We start from the raw sequence: 22,366 nt of genomic DNA, 5'->3' as shown, positions 1-22,366 counted from the left end.
GCTTCTTTTGATAGGTTTACTTTAAGTTATACGGTGTCGTTTTAGTACAGATTATTTTTTTTTAGTTAGGCTCACGTGGCCTTCCCGCTTTGGGTATATAAGCGGTGTTTGTATTCTTTTTAATTAATTTGCTCAGTTCATAATTGAAAGACGTTCTTCGTTTATCTGATCTCTCTCAGATTCTTTCACCTCCTCTTTTTCTTCTACTGAGTTCTTGAAAACACAATCCCTAGATTTAGGATTGTAATATGGTATCAGAGCGATCAATCCGCTAAATGGCATCTTCTCCTCGACGAATCGTGACCTAGCTTGCATCGAAGATCTTCACCGCCATGGAAAGTCAATTGAAAGCTTCAACAGAATTAGAACGACTCGCGATTGGAAGTGCGACTCAAAGATCCACTTTCGAAGATCCAATGAGTCCATTTTACATCCACCATAGCGACAATCCTGGAGCGATCCTAACCTCCGCGCCTCTCACCGGAGATAACTATCCTTCTTGGAGCAGATCAATGCTAATGGCACCCTCTGTGAAGAACAAGTTGGCTTTCATTGATGGAACTATCACCAAACCACCTATCGAAGATGCTCCGATGATGAATTCGTGGAAGCGCAACAACAACATCGTTGTTGGATGGATTATCAACTCGTGTTCGAAAGAAATTGCGGCAAGCGTCCAATTTGGGAATTCCGCTCAAGCTGTGTGGAAAGACCTCACAGAGCGCTTCCAACAAAGCAACGGACCTCGAATATTTCAAATTCTCCGATATTTTCAACCTCTCTCATGATCAAAAATCTGTTGCAAAACATTTCACAAGAATCAAGACGCTATGGGAAGAATTTCACAATTTCAAGCATGTGTGCTCCTGCAGAGGATGCAAGTGTGGAGCCGCCAAGATTTGACTACTTTCAATAGTAACGTGTACGTGATGATCTTCCTCGACTCATACGCCAACACGAGAAGTCAGGTACTGTTAATGGATCCAATACCTCCGATGAACAAGGTTTTCTCTCTTATCTCTCAAGAAGAGAAACACCGATCGGTGGGAATAGAGGCTGCTCAGACTGAGAGCACCAATGCCATGGCCATGACAATCAAAGAAGACTCGGCGTAGAAAAAGACTAAAAAAAAGATCGTCCATATTGCACTCATTGCGAAATTCTTGGCCACACTATGGACAAGTGCTACAAGATACACGGATTCCCACCGGGCTACAATCCAAAATTCAAGAATCAAGCAAACGTGAATCAAGCCATTGGAGATCAACAAGGCACAAGATCGGAGAACCTGACTCCAGCACAGCTACATCAACTCATTGATGAGCTGTCAAACAGACTTGTGGCAGCCAGCAACACCAATGTGACGACCCGAATTTTCGGACCGTCTTACTTATCTTATTTTTAAACTTTAGAAAATTCTTTAGAGAACTTGGAGAGATTTTTTTTTTAAAAACACATCGAATCAAGGCGAACTAAAATTTTAAAGATCTTAAAAAGAAACAAAAGCATTTAAGAAAAATATGAAGATTGCATATAAAACATTTCATGAGAAGTACTTAACCAAAATTGAAAATACGAATTTAAAACCAAACATAGCAGCAAAAATACTAAAACAAAATCGATGATCTAAATCTCAACCAAAATATAAAACTCTTTGAAACTTCGATGTAAATTAAAATAAAAACCTTTAAAAACTTATTTCTTAAAAACTCGTAGCGGAAGACTTATTTCTTAATAACGAAAACAAAACTTTAAACTTTATTTCTTAATAACTCATAGCGGAAGACTTAATTTGTGAATGGAATCCATGACCCAACCATCTCGCTATCGATACCGCTGGTCCGCCCTGCTCAGTTCCTTGTAAGATGTTTACCTACAACACAGACGTATATTTTTTTCGAAGAGATGAGCTTACACTCAGCGAGAATAATATAAAGCTCACAAAATAAAAAGAGCAATGCAATGCATGCACCGGTTATTAGTATTTTAAAACTAATCGGTGACTTGATCTTTCTTTTCTTGATTCTATCAACTTTTAATTCGGGGTGCCCCTAGGGTAGTCGTACATATTTCAGTGCACACTTTAGAGACGAAGATATGGGGTTGCAAGGTCCCACACTTCGCTCTATCTTATAAACTTATTAGGGCCTCGGCCCGAGAAATTTCTCCATTTGGGCCCGTAAGTCGGCTCGAGAAATTCTCCTTAAGACCTCCGTAGCTCGAGGCGGTACGACTCCCTTGCTTATCTTTATCTTTTCACTTTTTTTTTCGTTACATGCACGAATGAAGTATGACATACAATAAACATGATAACATGACTAGAAAAAGAACATGATATAAGTATTCTAATTTATAACATATCATCACATAACATACCATACCATACCATATCATATCATCACATAGCATACCATACCATATCATATCATAAAGTCAGCATATCATAACATATCATTCATAATTTATCATACGATACCATATCATATCATATCATTACATAACATATTATACCATATCATATCCTAAACTCAGCATACATAACATATCATTCATAATTTATCATATCATATCATTACATAACATATCATTCATAATTTATCATATCATACCATACCACACATATGTAAAACAATCACACAATAACAATAAAAAAATATTATTAACTCATTCAGATCATATACTTATCGTATTTTATTTTGAACTAATCTGTGTTGCATTGAGATTATTCTCACCTTCGTTTCGGAAATTACGACCGTTGGTCGAGGACGGCTCGGGAAAACTAGACGGGTCGAAAAACTACGCAGCTCGGAACCTAATCGATGGAAAAAAATTATTAAGCTACTGTTGAAGAAGTTTTAAAGACAACTCAGGTTCTGGAAATTTTCAAAAACGACTTTCAAAGTGAAATTACCAAAATATCCTTGGCTATTAGGGTTTCGGTGAAAAACTAAAACTCTAAGAAAACTTCTGTAAAAATTCCAATACGTATAAAACATAATTTTGATCACTTTTTGTAAAGGCACCATGGCCAAAATAATATTTTAACTATTTATTAAAAATAAAAGAAGTTCTAAAATCTAACTTTAAAATTTTTGCCAAAAACTGTCTGCGCACCGTTTTTAAAATAATCAGAAAATATTATGTATTTAATGAAAAAAAAATTCGATTAAAGGTTTAGATAGAAGACATCTAAACCTAACTTTTCCAAAAAGAATCAACGCAAAATCAAATTTGTTGAATCAACAGTAAGTGTTTAAAGTCTGAAAATCAGAAATAGGTCTCAGGTCTGTGCACTGATTTGAAAATAATCGGAAAATATTCTGTATTTCATAAAAATATTTTTCGATTAAAGATTTAGATAGAAGACTCTTAAACTTTCCAAAAAAGAATCAACGTAAAACCATACTTTGAAACCAGAGAAAGTGTTTTAAGAAACCGTTTTCAAGGAATCCGAACCAGATAGAAAGAAGGTATACCTAGCTACGAATTTCCAAACAAAGAGAGGAATATGGGAGGGAGAGCAGAGAAGAAGCGTTAAAAGAAAAGGATGGGATGCTTATATATGGTTTAATTAAACCCTAAAAGTCCACCCCTAAAAGCCCAAACTCTAATCCTACTTCTAATATTAATATACTACTTATTATTATTATATATATATATATATATATATCTATATATATACACGTATATGTATAACCTAATATATATAATCCTACTACTATATATACTATGTTTTACGTGACTTAGTATAATATTATATTATTTTATTATATAACATAATATACAACCTAATTATATATACGTACATACATATAAAACTACTCCTTGATTAACTTTTCTATGAAAAAAAAAACAACAACTGTATATTCCTATAAATAGACATACATTAATCATAAGCGTGACTACATATAAACATATCTATCAGATTAAATATATATATATATATCTTGTTATATAAATTAAAAAAATTACTTACGTTATTTATATATATATATATATATATATATATATATATATATATATATATATATTAGCACTCCAAAAAGAGAGAAAAGGAAAAAAAAATTAAATCTCCCATAAATTTCCAAAAAAAAAAATCATTAATATCTTAAAAAAATAAATTGGGGTTTCACAATCTCCCATATTTATTAGAATTTTCGTCCCGAAAATTAACTAGAAAGTCAAGAAGAAACGTAAAAACTCTTACTTGGACATAGTAAAACTCTCTAAAAAGAGCTCGGGATATTGAGTTCTCTTGTCTTATTCTCATTCTCAAGATAGCATCGAAAACTTTCATCTATAAGACGATGAAATCGATCCTTAGCTTCTGAGCACTAATTATTATCGGTACTTTTTTAAGCAGTACTATGATAATGATAAAACATCACCGAACGGTAATGCCACGTCCTTAAAACTAGTCTAATTTTCTCTACACTATTGCCTAACATCGTAACTTTTCCACAAAAAAAAATGTGTGTTGCTCCAGAGTTAACCAATACAAAGGCATCATAACGGACTAAGTAATTTGACCTGCTACTACATTCGAGGTGCTGGCTAGGGTATCGACATTAGTGTAGGCGTAGATGCAACCTTGAGGCGACGGTGGTGTCTGAGTTGCTGGAGGTGCTTCTAGTCGATCCTAGAAAATCTGTGACCCTTCAATTTCTTCTTGAATGAAGGTGATTCACCCATTCTGATAGTTCTGCTCAAAGTTCTGCTTCAGACAATCTTTGAAGATGTGTCCTGGCTGACCGTACTTGGTAACACAATATAGTGCCCATCTTATATTCTCCTAAGTGTATCCTTCCACATATGTTGCACTTCGAAAATGACCTATTTTCCATCTTGACTTTGTAATTTGCATTACCACTATTTTCAGGATGAATCCTATTCTTCCCGTTTTCATTCTCGAGATATTGCGCCTTGTCGACTTGGTTGTTGAAGAGACGCTGGTCGGACTTTTTATTGTTGCATATTCATCTACTTTGAGTCTTCTCTTCCTTCGGTGTCTTGATGTACTGGTCTCGCTCCTTCTTCACTTGAACCAAACGGTATTCAGTACGCATTGCACGTTCGAGACAGTCTACAACAGTGGATGGTGGATGACTTCCACTGTCGATAGCTAGAGCCAGTTTCGGTCAGAACATTCCCATCATCCTTCGAACTCTTTCTGACTTGGTCGGAACCAGGTGAGGGCATAATCTTGCCAACTGGTTGAACTTTCTCACAGCTTCAGTCACAGTCATCGTAACTTGCGTTAACTTCGTAAACTCCTTTTGTTGAGTGTTCATCGCGCGCATGTTGAAATACTTACTGTTGAACTCCTCGATGAAGTCGTTCCAAGACATAGCGCGTGTGTCCCTTCTAGCTGCTACTGTCTCCCACCAGTATCGTGCATCCTTCTTCAGAACAAAAGACGCGCATATGACCTTTTCAATTTCCAAAATATTCATGAAGTTGAAGATCTTCTTCATCTCTGACATCCACTCATTAGACATTAAAGGATCAGTGGATCCTTCAAAATCTGGAGCTCTCATCCTCCTGAACCTTTCGAAAAGATCATCAACCACAACAACTTGACCCATCTGAGGTACGTCCCGAGGGGATTCTTGTTGATTCTCTCCCACATTTCCATTCACTTGGGGGAGGTGGTTCCTCAACTCTTGTATCTCCGCTTCTCGAGCTTCGATACGTTGCAGCGATGCAGTAACGAGGACCGCAAGATCTGGTTGGGCAGCTGGCTGAGGTCCGGGGCTGGACCGTTGGGATTCTCTGCTACTCCTTGTTGTGCGGGAAACGGAGTGGCATGATGAGCATCTTGCACTGGAATATCAGCGACAACTTTGCCTCTTCCTCTACATCGGCCTCGTGGCCTACCTCTACATTGTCCACGAGCAACTTGAACATTTTCCATCTAAGAAAAAAAAATAACTAACATATAAACAAAAAAAAGTACTAACTTACTTAAGTAGGGGGTAGCCGTGCGATCGAATAGAGAAATGGGTCATAGGTTCGTTGCTCTGATACCAACTGTGATGACCCGACTTTTCGGACCGTCTTACTTATCATACTTTTAAACTTTAGAAAATTCTTTAGAGAATTTGGAGGAATTAAAAAAAAAAAACTCATCGAATCAAGGCGAACTAAAATTTTAAAGATCTTAAAAAGAAACAAAAGCACTTAAGAAAAATATGAAGATTGCATATCGAACATTTCATGAGAAGTACTTAACCAAAATTGAAAATACGAATGTAAAACCAAACATAGCAGCAAAAATACTAAAACAAAATCGATAATCTAAATCTCAACCAAAATATAAAACTCTTTGAAACTTCGACGTAAATGAAAATAAAAACCTTTAAAAAATTTATTTCTTAAAAACTCGTAGCGAAAAACTTATTTCTTAATAACGAAAACAAAAGTTTAGACTTTATTTCTTAATAACTCGTACCGGAAGACTTAATTTGTGAATGGAATCCATGACCCAACCCTCTCGCTATCGATACCGCTAGTCCGCCCTGCTCAGTTCCTTGTAAGATGTTTACCTACAACACAGACGTATATTTTTTTTTCGAAGAGATGAGCTTACGCTCAACGAGAATAATATAAAGCTCACAAAATAAAAAGAGCAATGCAATGCATGAACCGGTTATTAGTATTTTAAAACTAAACGGTGACTTGATCTTTCTTTTCTTGATTCTATCAACTTTTAATTCGGGGTGCCCCTAGGGTAGTCGTACCAATTTCAGTGCACACTTTAGAGACGAAGATATGGGGTTGCAAGGTCCCACACTTCGCACTATGTTATAAACTTATTAGGGCCTCGTCCCGAGAAATTTCCCCATTCGGGCCCGTAAGTCTGTTGTCAATGGTGCCCACAAGAAGAGTTGTAATCTTTATGTTGTACATTTGATGTAATAAAGTCTCATGAAGACTCTTGCTTGTAATTGCTTATTCATTAATAAAAAGTTGAAACGTTCATTCATTCTTCCGAGTCTATTTGAAGCTTTATGATAAAACATTAGTCTTTAGTCCATAAACAAACTAAACAACTTACGAAGAGACAAATGTAGATTTGCATGAACAAACTCTTCGTAGTTTGCTTAAAACGATACATTCGCAATCTAAGGGTCAAAGGACTATTGACCTCAGTATGATTGTTAGAAGAATCTATGATGTCTGGTTATGAGGCATTGAGAGTTGGAGACTCTATAGTTCTTCTAGGTATCTTCCGAAGGTACTGAATTGACCAGTGCATTTCTAGAGATAAGATAAGAACAAACCATTTAACCTCTTATGTCTCGAGGTCACTACGTATGAATTGCATCGTGCTTACCTTAATCCTGAAATGAGACATGTCATTTCATACCTTAGTATTCTCATTTGAGAAAGTCAGAGTTCGGACTCACTATGTGATTCCGAACAAGGCCTATTGGTGAAGTACTAAGTTGTGAGAATGTCATGAGTAACTTTGTGAAGTTCTCATAGATATGGAATTCGTGTACAAGAATGCTGAAATGCAATATATATCACATCATGCTTTGTTCCTTGGAGTGTGAATAAATGAACTGGCCAGTATCCAAATTGAGTCTTGACTCTTTTGGATGAAACAATGTGACTTGTTAGCTCCTCGTCAATACATTGTTTCTAACTTATTCACAAGCGACAAAGGAGTTGAGGAAATAACAGCTAGAAGGGTAAAATGGTAATTTTGTAAATCCCGACTAGCTGATGATATTCATGAAGGGTAAACACTGATAATATTCTGTGGATCAACTCATTACAATTAGGTTGAATTCTTGAGTAGAAAATAATTTCATTTGAACCGAGAGATTTTCAGTGTCAACTCTTTAGTGGAGTCAGTTGACATTAAGCTAAACTTGGAAAAGGTTTGTGAACTTTTGAGTCCAAGTATTTTAGCTCAAGCTTTGTTCATTTGGATCCATGAGGTCACTATCACGAATCACACCGATTAGGAATAGTTAAACTGGTAGCTAAGTCAAGACAAGAACGAAAATTGTCAAAAGGGTATTTTTGTCTTTTGAGACATTGGATGAAATGAATGTCAATAAATTTTTTGACAAGTTCATTTGATGACTTAATTTCACTCGGCCAATATTAGTCTTATTGGGCCTTGTGGATTAATTTCATTTCATAAGAATTTTATTGAAAATTCTTAATGGGCTTTTCTCATGTTGTCATGAACACATGAAGAAGCTTCTAGAAGCTCTTTCTAGAATGAGTTTGGGCGCCCAACATACCCATAGGTAGAGATAATATTTTGTGCATAAATGTATCAAGATACTTGCCAAAAGAAAAAGAGGAAACAAATTTGCATATGGATGCACATAGGAATCGGCCAAGGCTAGAAAGGAACAAAATAGGAAACAAATCAAGGCTTCTAGAAGCCTTGTGTTGGCCGAGTATCTCAAGAGGAAAAAGGGGAAATTGGCTCATGAATATGTGATATTCTATAGAAGAGGAAACTACCTTATTGAAGGTAAAGCCTCTCCTATAAATAGGAGCCTCATTCCTCACATTTCATTCATCCAAGTTTAAGAGATTTGAGAGACTCTCTCTCTAGAACTTGGCCGCCCCTCTCCTCTCTCTCTCTAGTCAATTTTGTTTTATTGTTTTGGCACCTAGGTCCTCATTTGACCTAGAGTTTAGCTCTGCGACTTCAAGACTCGTTCTTAAGTCGTAGTGTTTAAAAGTGCCCACTCACTGATTCCTTTTATTTCGAGTGATTTAGTGATAGAAACTTTCGTGGTTGCTCGAGGTGCCGAGGAAAGAAAGAGAGACGTGCTGCGAGGGAGACGAGCGTTGCAACTTTCAAAAGCTTCTCAAAGTTCAAGCTTCAAGAAAGGTTAGTAAACTTCTATGCTCATAATAGTTTTTATTTATATGTACTTGCTCTTTGTCTAGGTTAGTAAAAAACCGTTTTTACTTGAAATTTGTTTTTTTAAATTCCGCCGCTTAACGAAGCGTTAAACTTTTTCTTAAACCCTAGATCAATTCCAACAAATGGTATCAGAGCTATGGTCAAAGATATGCATGTACATGTATTTAAAAATATGAGCTTGAAAATCGTTTTCGAAAGTTAACTAATTTTGTGACAAGTTAGAATTGTTTTCTTAGATTTTTTTTTAATTTATTGCTCTTTTCTTTAAATTAAAAATCATGTTGATTTTCTATGAATTTGGGATGTTATTAAAACACATTAGAATCAGTTCTAAATTTTTTTAATTTTTTATATTGAAAAACGTGTTTTAAAGGTTTGAGAAATTTCGAGTAAATTTTGTGACTAGTTTTCTTGTCTTACTAGTTTCTTTTATTTACTTATATCGTTTTATGCATGTTGTTATTTCTTTTATACCATGTTATTACCTTGCTAATAAAACACAAATAAAAGCTTTAACAACCTCCTAAAACGTTCCGTTACACTCGATTCTTTTTCGCACCTAAAAAGGACCAAGCTTTAATCATTTCTTTTTCTTCGAGCTGGAGTAAAACCCGCAGTAAAAGTGGCATAACTCTCTGCTCAGAAATCGAAATTTAATGATTCTTAAATCAAATTAAATCTCTGTCTGTCCTCTGTCCAATGCCAATGGTTTCAGGTCAAAAGGACATCGGAGCCGCCTGTTATGGCGATTTTACTCCGAGGTGCGCGGCTGTTCCGAAAAACTAGTTTGAATTATGAAAAACCGTTTTCACTTTCAAACTTGAAAAATATTTTGCATCCAAATCAAATAAATTTTCAAAATGTTTTCAAAACTATATCTATATCACATATGTTCAAAATCTATATGCTCTTGAAAATTTGAGTGGGAGGTCTCCTTGTAGACAAGCCGAAAAATAAAAAGATGTGTAATCTTAAACTTTCAAGTGTTCGAGTGAGTTGAAGTTCACACTTCCCTCACGCACTTTCTTGAAATAGAAAATAGGAAAAGATCAAGTATGTACCTTGTGCCTTTATGCACTAATACTGCTCTGAACATGAATATCTAGGATTCTCTTCTAGTTATCCGCTCTATCGCTCTATAACTAGGAAAACCGTTTCCGAACTTATAAGAGTAGATGAACCAACTCCAAAAACTAAGTGGGAGGGTTATACTTGTTGTTTGTAACCCAGGATCCCCAACACTAATGAAAAGTGCAATTGTCGCTAGACTAAGAGTCACCCTCGTGGCCCTCTCTTAAATGAGAGTACTCAAGGGCGCTTTGCACTGATCATTGCTCAATGAGCTAAATCCGAAAGTGAGACAATGAGACAAGACCTCCCCTCGGTGGATTGTTTTTCAAAGTCAATCTTTTGGACTAAGTGGTTGGTTACACACTTAGACTCAATCTCTAGTAATCCTCCCTCGAGGCCCTGCAAAAGGATATGAGTGATCAAACCAATTTAAAAGGTGGCTGGTCAAAATTGGTGTATTGACATCTTGGCTAAGCATTAATGATGTGTCATTTACTTATGAATGGAGATTTTTTTGCGACCTTCCCTCGAAGGAGTAAATTATCGTTTGCTTTATAACACCTTTGGATTTTATCAAAGTCTTAAATAAAACTTAAATCCTAAACCAAAGACTAATCATAAACTTGTTTCAACTTTTATAGGCAATATGTCTCTCAACCCTCTCTCAACCATTCTTTCCTCGAATAAACTTGAAAGCGACAATTACGTCGACTGGAAACGTAACCTCAACATAGTCCTTACTGTCGACAAGCACAAATGGGTTCTCACCACCCCCTGTCCTCAAACGAATGAAGATTCGACGCAAGAGGAAAAAGACGCCCTGGCGGCCTGGCTTCGATCCGATGAGATTGCGAGGTGCTATATTTTGGCATCGATGAACAATGTGTTGCAACAACAACATCGTGATTATGAAACTGCCACCGATATGCTCTACAATCTCCATGAGATGTTTGGAGGGCAAGGACGTCAAGCTAGGCAACAAGCGGTCCGATATGAACTGTCGCATGAAGGCTGGAACTCCCGTTAGAGATCATATGATGCTGATCATTAGCTATCTAAACGAAATGGAGATTCTTGGATCTGAAATTGATGGGGAGACCAAAATAGATATGATCTTGGAAACTCTCCCCGAAACTTTTGATACCTTCAAGCTGAATTACTCCATGAACAAGCTAGAGTACACTGTTACCGAGCTCATGAAGGAACTTCAAACCGTTGAGGCACTCACTAAGAAAAAGAGGGCTCTAGGAGAGGTACATGCTACTGCCTCCACCTCTGGATCTAAGAAGAGACCTCGCAAGGCCGAGAAGAAGAACCAACCTAAGGTTCAAACGAAGAAGAAGGCACCAAAGGCTCCGAAGGTGGATAAGTCTAACGACAAATGCCACCATTGCAATGAGCCTGGTCACTGGCGTAGGAACTGTCCTGCCTACCTCAAAACCAAAGTAAAAGGTATTGTACTTATTACTGAAGCTTGTTTAGTAGCTGATAATGTATCATCGTGGATTGTTGACTCCGCTGCTACTAACCATATTTGCTGCTCCTTAACTGGTTTTAGGAAAAGGAAAAGCTTAGAGGATTGCGACTTTTGCTTCAAGTGGGGTGATGGGAGCGTGGTGTCTGCGAAGGCTATGGGATCCGTGACGCTATCTTTTGAAGATCGCACTTTAAATTTGAATAATGTTTATTATGTTCCTTCCTTTGGGAAAAACTTAATATCTGTTGCTCAACTTTTAGAGCAAGATTATTATTTAAAGTTTATAAAGAATGGAATTCGTATTTCTTTTTCTAATTCTTTTGTCACTGATGCATGTATGAAGAATGGTCTTTTTTACATTTATCTCACTCAACCTTCCATCTTAGACACCGAAATAGATAATAATCTAATTAGGGAGCCAAAAAGGATCAAACTTTCTGAATCCTCCGATCTAACAAAATCAACACACCTATGGCACTTGAGACTTGGTCATATCAGTCTAGATAGGATTAAGAGACTTGTGAGGGACGGTCCACTCCAAGCCTCTGCAATAGGTTCACTACCTACTTGTGAATCCTGCATAGAAGGAAAAATGACTAAGCGACCTTTCTCCGATAAGGGTCGAAGAGCCATTGAGTTGCTGGAACTAATACATTCTGATGTATGTGGTCCGCTCAGCCAACAAGCACGTGGGGGATACGAATACTTCGTTACCTTCACCGATGATTACTCGCGATATGGTTTTGTCTATTTGCTCAAACACAAATCCGAGACCGTTAACGTATTTAAGGTCTTTAAGGCTTTAGTGGAAAAGCAAACTGGCAAAGTGATCAAAACCCTTCGATCTGATCGAGGTGGTGAGTATATGTCTGGAGAGTTCGATGACTTTCTTAAAGAAGAAGGTATCGCTTCTCAGCTTACCGCACCTGGCACACCTCAACAAAACAGAGTGTCAGAGAGAAGAAACCGAACTCTTATGGAGATGGTTAGATCAATGATGAGTTACTCATCACTCCCTCTTTCCTTTTGGGGATATGCCCTAGAAACAGCCGCTTACATTCTGAACCAAGTTCCGTCTAAAACGGTTCCTGGTACTCCTCATGAAAGATGGACTAGCCGTAAAGTAAATCTGGGTCACATCCGAATTTGGGGTTGCCCTGCACATGTGCTAAGGCAAAAGACTAGCAAGTTGGCTAGTAGGTCAGAATTGTGCTTGTTTGTGGGATATCCAAAGGAAACCAAGGGTTTCATCTTCTATAGTCCCGAGGACGATAAGACTTTTGTTAGCACGAATGCTCGTTTCCTTGAGGAGGAATTTATGAAGGATGCAAAACCTAGAAGCAAAATTGTGCTTGAAGAAAAGTTGGGTGAGGAAGCTTCTACCTCATTTGTAAGAACTATTCTTACCCCAACTGAAACACAACCTAACTCATCAAAATCTCGTCAAGTAGTACTTCGACGTAGTGGGAGGGCTACTCAAAAGCCTGACAGGTACATGTCTTATGGAGACTCTCTCGTAGCCGTCTCTGACATGGATGATCCTGTTTCCTATAGCCAAGCGATGGCTTGTTCTGAATCAAACCTTTGGCTTGACACCATGAAAGTTGAGATGCACTCGATGTATGTCAACAAAGTTTGGAAACTTGTAGACATTCCTTAAGGGATTAAACCCGTAGGGTGTAAGTGGATATACAAGAAGAAAAGAGGTCCTGATGGGAACGTCGAGACGTTCAAAGCACGACTTGTGGCGAAGGGTTATACCCAACAAGAAGGGATTGACTATGAAGAAACCTTATCGCTAGTCGCAATGCTTAAATCCATCCGTATACTCATATCCATAGCTGCAGCTCTCGACTATTAGATCTGGCAAATGGATGTCAAGACAGCCTTCCTGAATGACAATCTTGACGAGCGCATTTACATGGCTCAACCAGACGGTTTCGTGGAAGAAGGTCAAGAGACCAAGGTTTATGAGTTACTTAAGTCCATTCGATGAAACTGTGAAAATCTTCGGCTTTGAACATTCAATAGATGAGCCTTGTGTTTACAAGTAAATACATGAAGGCAAAGTTCTGTTTCTGGTGCTATATGTCGATGATATACTACTCATTGGTAATGACGTGGGTAAGTTATCTGAGGTTAAAGTCTGGCTGGCAAAGCAATTCGATATGAAGGATCTAGGAGAAGCCGCGTACATTCTGGGAATCCAAATCTTTCGAGATAGGAAAAACCGGACCCTGTTACTCTCTCAAGCATATTATATGGATAAGGTGATGGATCGCTTCTCGATGCAAGACTCCAAGAAGGGTCAAACACCCTTTAGGCATGGAGTTTCACTATCTAAGGACCAGTCTCCGAAGGTATGCTATGCTTTGCACTAGACCTTACATATGTTTTTCCGTTGGCGTAGTTAGCCGTTTTCAATCCAACCCTGGACCCAAGCACTGGATTGCTGTTAAACATGTTCTTAAGTATCTTCGAAGAACTAGGAACTTGATGCTTACATACTCAGGTACTTACCTGACTATGACGGGATATACCGACTTCGATTTTCAAGCGGATAAGGATTCCAGGAAATCTACTTCGGGATCTGTGTTCATCCTTAATGATGGAGCTGTTGTGTGGAGAAGTATTAAGCAATCTTGCATTGCTGACTCCACAATGGAAGCAGAATATATGGCTGCTTGTGAAGCATCCAAAGAGGCTGTATGGCTTAGAAAATTCCTTAAGTATTTGGAAGTTGTTCCAAACGTCGACGAGCCCATGACCCTTTATTGTGATAATAGTGGGGCTGTCGCTAACTCAAAGGAACCTCGAAGCCATAAGCGCTCTAAGCATATTGAGAGGAAATACCATTTGATTCGAGAGATCGTGCAGCGCAGAGACGTGGAAGTGAAGAAGATCTCAACGGTGGACAACCTAGCAGATCCATTCACAAAGGCCCTAGCGAACAAGGTCTTCGACCAACATCGAGAGGGATTAGGCATGAAGGACTACACACATCTTCTTTGAGTCAAGTGGGAGTTTGTTGTCAATGGTGCCCACAAGAAGAGATATAATCTTTATATTGTACATTTGATGTAATAAAGTCTCATGAAGACTCTTGCTTGTAATTGCTTATTCATTAATAAAAAGTTGAAACGTTCATTCATTCTTCCGTGTCTGTTTGAAGCTTTATGATAAAACATTAGTCTTTAGTCCATAAACAAACTAAACAACTTACGAAGAGACAAATGTAGATTTGCATGAACAAACTCTTCATAGTTTGCTTAAAACGATACATTCGCAATCTAAGGGTCAAAGGACTATTGACCTCAGTATGATTGTTAGAAGAATCTATGATGTCTGGTTATGAGGCATTGAGGGTTGGAGACTCTATAGTTCTTCTAGGTATCTTCCGAAGGTACTGAATTGACCAGTGCACTTCTAGAGACAAGGTAAGAACAAATCATTTAACCTCTTATGTCTCGAGGTCACTACGTATGAATTGCATCGTGCTTACCTTAATCCTAAAATGAGACATGTCATTTCATACCTTAGTATTCTCATTTGAGAAAGTCAGAGTTCGGACTCACTATGTGATTCCGAACAAGGCCTATTGGTGAAGTACTAAGTTGTGAGAATGTCATGAGTAACTTTGTGAAGTTCTCATAGATATGGAATGCATGTACAAGATTGCTGAAATGCAATATATATCACCTCATGCTTTGTTCCTTGGAGTGTGAATAAATGAACTAGCCAGTATCCAAATTGAGTCTTGACTCTTTTGGATGAAACAATGTGACTTGTTAGCTCCTCGTCAATACATTGTTTCTAACTTATTCACAAGCGACAAAGGAGTTGAGGAAATAACAGCTAGAAGGGTAAAATGGTAATTTTGTAAATCCCGACTAGCTGATGATATTCATGAAGGGTAAACATTGATAATATTCTGTGGATCCACTCATTACAATTAGGTTGAATTCTTGAGTAGAAAATAAATTCATTTGAACCGAGGGATTTTCAGTGTCAACTCTTTAGTGGAGTCAATTGACATTAAGCTAAACTTGGAAAAGGTTTGTGAACTTTTGAGTCCAAGTATTTTAGCTCAAGCTTTGTTCGTTTGGATCCATGAGGTCACTGTCACGAATCACATCGATTAGGAATAGTTAAACTGGAAGCTAAGTCAAGACAAGAACGAAAATTGTCAAAAGGGTATTTTTGTCTTTTGAGACATTGGATGAAATGAATGTCAATAAATTTTTTGACAAGTTCATTTGATGACTTAATTTCACTCGGCCAATATTAGTCTTATTGGGCCTTGTGGATTAATTTTATTTCATAAGAATTTTATTGAAAATTCTTAATGGGCCTTTCTCATGTTGTCATGAACAAATGAAGAAGCTTCTAGAAGCTCCTTCTAGAATGAGTTTGGGCGCCCAACATACCCATAGGTAGAGAGAATATTTTGTGCATAAATGTATCAAGATACTTGCCAAAAGAAAAAGAGGAAACAAATTTGCATATGGATGCACATGAGAATCGGCCAAGGCTAGAAAGGAACAAAATAGGAAACAAATCAAGGCTTCTAGAAGCCTTGTGTTGGCCGAGTATCTCAAGAGGAAAAATAGGAAATTGGCTCATGAATATGTGATATTCTATAGAAGAGGAAACTACCTTATTGAAGGTAAAGTCTCTCCTATAAATAGGAGCCTCATTCCTCACATTTCATTCATCCAAGTTTAAGAGATTTGAGAGACTCTCTCTCTAGAACTTGGCCGCCCCTCTCCTCTCTCTCTCTAGTCAATTTCGTTTTATTGTTTTGGCACTTAGGTCCTCATTTGACGTAGAGTTTAGCTTTGCGACTTCAAGACTCGTTCTTAAGTCGTAGTGTTTAAAAGTGCCCACTCACTGATTCCTTTTATTTCGAGTGATTTAGTGATAGAAACTTTCGTGGTTGCTCGAGGTGCCGAAGAAAGAAAGAGAGACGTACTGCGAGGGAGACGAGCGTTGCAACTTTCAAAATCTTCTCAAAGTTCAAGCTTCAAGAAATGTTAGTAAACTTCTATGCTCATAATAGTTTTTATTTATATGTACTTGCTCTTTGTCTAGGTTAATAAAAACCGTTTTTACTTGAAAAGAAAATTTTTTAAAATTCCGCCGCTTAACGAAGCGTTAAACTTTTTCTTAAACCCTAGATCAATTCCAACAAAGTCGGCTCGAGAAATTCTCCTTAAGACCTCCGTAGCTCGAGGCGGTAAGACTCTCTTGCTTATCTTTGTCTTTTCACTTTTTTTTTCGTTACATGCACGAATGAAGTATGACATACAATAAACATGATAACATGACTAGAAAAAGAACATGATATAAGTATTCTACTTTATAACACATCATCACATAACATACCATACCATACCATATCATATCATCACATAGCATACCATACCATATCATATTATAAAGTCAGCATATCATAACATATCATTCATAATTTATCATACGATACCATATCATATCATATCATTACATAACATACTATACCATATCATATCCTAAACTCAGCATACATAACATATCATTCATAATTTATCATATCATATCATTACATAACATATCATTCATAGCTTATCATATCATACCATACCACACATATGTAAAACAATCACACAATAACAATAAAAAAAAATATTATTAACTCATTCAGATCATATACTTATCGTATTTTATTTTGAACTATTCTGTGTTGCAGTGAGATTATTCTCACCTTCGTTTTGAAAATTACGACCGTTGGTCGAGGACGGCTCGGGAAAACTAGACGGGTCGGAAAAACTACGCGGCTCGGAACCTAATCGATGGAAAAAAAATTATTAAGCTACTGTTGAAGAAGTTCTAAAGACAACTCAGGTTCTGGAAATTTTCAAAAACGACTTTCAAAGTGAAATTACCAAAATACCCTTGGCTATTAGGGTTTCGGTGAAAAACTAAAACTCTGAGAAAACTTCTGTAAAAATTTCAATATAAAACATAATTTTGATCACTTTTTGTAAAGGCACCATGGCCAAAATAATATTTTAACTATTTATTAAAAATAAAAGAAGTTCTAAAATCTAACTTTAAAATTTTTGCCAAAAACTGTCTGCGCACCGTTTTTAAAATAATCAGAAAATATTCTGTATTTGATGAAAAAAAAATTCGATTAAAGGTTTAGATAGAAGATATCTAAACCTAACTTTTCCAAAAAAGAAACAACGCAAAATCAAATTTGTTGAATTCACAGTAAGTGTTTAAATTCTGAAAATCAGAAATAGGTCTCAGGTTTGTGCACTGATTTGAAAATAATCGGTAAATATTCTGTATTTCATAAAAATATGTTTCGATTAAAGATTTGATAGAAGAGTCTTAAACCTAACTTTTTCAAAAAGAATCAACGCAAAATCATAATTTTTGAAACCAGGGCACACGTTTTAAGAAACAGTTTTCAAAGAATCCGAACCAGATAGAAAGAAAACATACCTAGCTACGAATTTTCAAAGAAAGAGATGAATATGGGAGGGAGAGCAGAGTAGAAGCGTTAAAAGAAAAGTATGGGATACTTATATATAGTTTAATTAAACCCTAAAAGTCCACCCCTAAAAGCCCAAACCCTAATCATACTTCTAATATTAATATATTACTTATTATTATTATTATTATTATTATTATTATTATTATTATTATTATTATTATTATTATTATTATTATTATATACACGTATATGTATAACCTAATATATATAATCCTACTACTATATATGCTATGTTTTACTTGACTTAGTATAATATTATACTATTTTATTATATAACATAATATACAACCTAATTATATATACGTACATACATATAAAACTAAACTCCTTGATTAACTTTTCTATTAAAAAAAAAAACTGTATATTCCTATAAATAGACATACATTAATCATAAGCGTGACTACATATAAACATATCTATCAGATTATATATATATATATATATATATATATATATATATCTTGTTATATAAATTAAAAAAATTACTTACGTTATTATATATATATATATATATATTAGCACTCCAAAAAGAGAGAAAAGAAAAAAAAAATTTTAAATCTCCCATAAATTTCCAATAAGAAAAAATCAATAATATCTTAAAAAAAATTGGGGTTTCACAACCAACACCACAGAAGTCAACATTATAATGAGTGAGAAAGGTCATTGTTGCTTTGTAGAAACCTTGAATTCTTCTAACAATCTCAACAGAGATTGGATATTAGATTCAGGTGCCTCAAAGCACATATGCACCCATAGCTCTCTTTTTATACTATCAAAAAGGTTTACAATGCCACTGTTACTCTCCCCAACCACACACACTGTGATCCCAGTCAACTACTTTGGTGATGTCAAAATCAGCTCTACTCTCACCTTGAAAGAGGTTCTTTTTGTGCCTGGTTTTAAATTCAATTTAGTGTCTGTTAGTACACTAACAACATTACCAAATATTAAGATCAGTTTTACAGATTTTGACTTTATGATACAGGAAATACAGAAGAAGAAGATGATTGGGAGGGGTAGCATGATAGAAGGACTGTACGTGTTCCAAGAAGAAGCTGACATGCCTCACCACACTGTTGTGAATAACATCTCAGCAACTACTTGGCACAACAGACTCGGACATGTGTCCAAAGCTAAGCTTGACTCTCTAAAAAATATCTAGCACTTTAATCCTGTTAATGATCTTAGTCCTTGTGGCATTTGCTCAATTGCAAAGCAACGACGCCTTGTTTTTCCTACTTCTTCTCATACTAGTGCCTCGGTTTTAGATTTGATTCGTTGTGATATATGGGGACCCTTTCATACTCTTTCACATTGCAATCATAGATATTTTCTTACTCTTGTTGATGATCATAGTCGTTTAACATGGTTGTTTTTACTTTCTAAAAAATCTGATGTGCATACCATTCTTCCCAAGTTCTGCAACATGATAGAAAACCAGTTGTCTAAGACCATTAAAATTTTTAGATCTGATAATGCAAAAGAATTGGTCTTTTCCGAGTTCTTTGGCAAGAAAGGTATTCTACATCAGTTCTCTTGTGTGGATACACCACAACGTGGTGGAAAGAAAACACCAACACCTTTTAAATGTTGCGCGAGCTCTCTTTCTTTCAGTCACATTTGCCTATCAGGTTTTGCAGTGAATGTGTCACAACTGCTTGTTACTTGATAAATCGTGTACCGACTAGAGTTCTTGACAACAAGACACCATATGAAGTCTTATACAACAAAGGAGTTGATTATCAGCATCTTAGAGCTTTTGGATGCATGGCTTTCGCTTCAACTCTCAAAGCCAACAGAGACAAGTTCCAACCTAGAGGATGGAAGTGTGCTTTCATAGGTTATCCACAGGGAGTTGAAGGTTATAGACTCGTTGATTTAAATTCCTATGATATTTTTGTCTCTCGTGATGTGATTTTCCACGAGCTCATTTTTCCCTTTGCATGTATCACTAACAAAGACATTTTGTTTTATCCTTTCCCAGATTTAGTGTTACCTTGTGTAAGCAATGTCTATGAATTTGATATCCCTGTCCCAAAATAGCTCACAGACACATCACAAAACCATGACACGGAAATTGACCACTCAGATACTGACACTACAACAAACATCACTGATCCCATTGACCCTCCTGTCACTAATGACCAACCACACCCTGACACTTAACCACAAAATATTCAATCCACCACTGTCAGAAAGTCAAAAAGACCTCTTAAACCCCCTAGCTATCTCCAAGACTATCACTGTGACTTGGCCAATTCTGTTTCTAACAACATATACACATCACCACACCACATATCCAAAGTGGGCTATGACTCGTTTTCAACCACACACAAAGCCTTTGTTCTGAGTGTGACATCATATTATGAGCCTACAAAATTTCACCAAGCTGTCAAGTACAATCATTGGTAAGAAGCTATGCAAGAAGAGCTTGATGCCATGAGAGCTAACAACACTTGGTTTATTGTTCCTTTGCCTCATTATGAAAAGGCTACAGGCTGTAGATGGCTTTATAAGAACAAGTATAACGCTGATGGTCAATTGGCACGATGAAAAGCTAGGCTTGTAGCCAAAGGTTACAATAAAAAAGAAGGCTTAGACTATCTTGATACCTTTTCACCGGTTGCCAAGCTTGTTACTGTCAAGTTGCTGCTTGTTCTTGCTTCATCACAGCATTGACATTTAGCTCAACTTGACATAAATAATGCTTTTTTTAAATGGTGATCTATATGAAGAAGTTTACATGGATATTCCTCCAAGTTGTCAAAAACAGGGTGACAATCCCAATACCAAAATGGTGTGCAGGCTTCAACAGGCCTCGCGACAATGGAACATCAAGTTCACTGATGTTCTGATTGGTTTTGGTTTCAAAAAGTCCAAAGCAGATTATTCCTTATTTTATAAAGGACAGTCTAATTCATTTGTGGCAGTGCTTCTGTATGTAGATGACATTGTGGTGGCAGGGCTATCTCAAAAGGTGATCATGAAAGTCAAAGAAAAGTTACACAAGAAGTTCAAGCTCAAAGATCTAGGAGCATTGAAGTACTTCCTTGGACTCGAGAGTGCAAGAAGCAGCAATGGAATTCACTTGTCTCAGCGCTAGTACACTCTCAACATTCTCACAGACTATGGTTTCTTGGAATGCAAGCCAGCTAAGACACCAATGGATCCACATACCCGTCTCAGCGTCGAAGATGGTGTTCTTCTTCTAGAGCCAGCTGTTTATTGAAGCTTAGTCGGTCGTTTGCTATACCTGACCATAACAAGACCTGACGTTATGTTCAGTGTTCATCAACTTAGCCAGTTTGTTGCGTCACCTTGATCAATTTACTTGGCAGCTGCACACCACTTGCTTCGATACCTCAAGAGTCAGCCAGGTCTTGGGCTTTATTTCCCATCGTGCACTTCGTTACATCTCCGAGCGTTCTCAGACACAGATTGGGCAACGTGTAATGACACAAGAAGGTCGGTTACTGGTTACTGTGTCTTCATCGGAGACTCTCTCATTTTGTGGAAGGCGAAAAATAAAACAACAGTTTCACGCTCCTCAGCTGAAGGCGAGTATCAAGCCATTGGTGCAGCCAATTTTGAAATCATGTGGTTGCAACAGCTGTTGAAAGACTTTGGAGTGTCCCATTCACAGTCTGTAACGTTGTTTTGTGACAGTCAAGTGGCGATGCACATCACAAAAAATCCATCTTTTCACGAGCGCACGAAGCACATCGAGATAAACTGCCATTTTATCTGGGATCACCTTAGAGCAGGTGTCTTCAAGCTTTTACCTATTTGCTCAGCAATGCAGCTCGCGGACATGTTCACAAAGCCGTTAGCATCACCGGCTTTACAACTTCTTCTTTCCAAGATGTCACTCAAGAGTATATGTGTTCCATCTTGAGGGGGCGTATTGAGAGAGAAAACTAAACACCGGTTTAGCTATGTAAACCTTGATTAGTGGCTTAGCGTGTATTCATGTGACCTTCCCGTTTTGGGTATATAAGCAGTGTTTGTATTCTTTTTAATTAAGTTGCTCAGTTCATAATTGAAAGACGTTCTTCGTTTATCTGATATCTCTCAGAGTCTTTCACCTCCTCTTTCTCTTCTACTGAGTTCTTGAAAACACAATCCCTAGATTTAGGATTGTAATAAAAGCCATTCTATATCACGTCCTTGAAATAAACATGAATATACGCGGCTGATTTAATTACAACTGTATAATATCTGTCGTCCGCTAGGTTGATTTAGATTTGCAAAAAAAAAATGTTTTATTCATAATTAGGTAAATTCCACAAATATCTAGTTTTAAATTTTAAACTGACTTTCCCGTTATTTTATATGAAATTTGTAAATAACTAAAAAAAAAGTTGAATGAAAC

General features: G+C 36.8%; 1 protein-coding gene across 1 annotated transcript; it reads left to right on the top strand.

The window, feature by feature from the left end:
• Positions 1-332: 332 nt before the first annotated feature.
• LOC149393166 (uncharacterized) lies at positions 333-1,115 on the top strand. The gene is made up of 2 exons (XM_089617926.1): positions 333-668; positions 873-1,115. Exons 1-2 carry the CDS (start codon positions 333-335, stop codon positions 1,113-1,115), a joined length of 579 nt encoding a protein of 192 aa, XP_089474052.1.
• The last annotated feature ends 21,251 nt before the right edge of the window (positions 1,116-22,366 follow it).

Source organism: Urtica dioica, chromosome 6 (genome assembly GCF_054948205.1).
Source record: "Urtica dioica subsp. dioica isolate 48M chromosome 6, U.dioica_male_clone48M_v1_H2, whole genome shotgun sequence".
Taxonomy (NCBI): domain Eukaryota; kingdom Viridiplantae; phylum Streptophyta; class Magnoliopsida; order Rosales; family Urticaceae; genus Urtica; species Urtica dioica.
The sequence above is the reverse complement of the archived record's forward strand: the minus strand, read 5'-3'. Positions and strand labels throughout refer to the sequence as shown.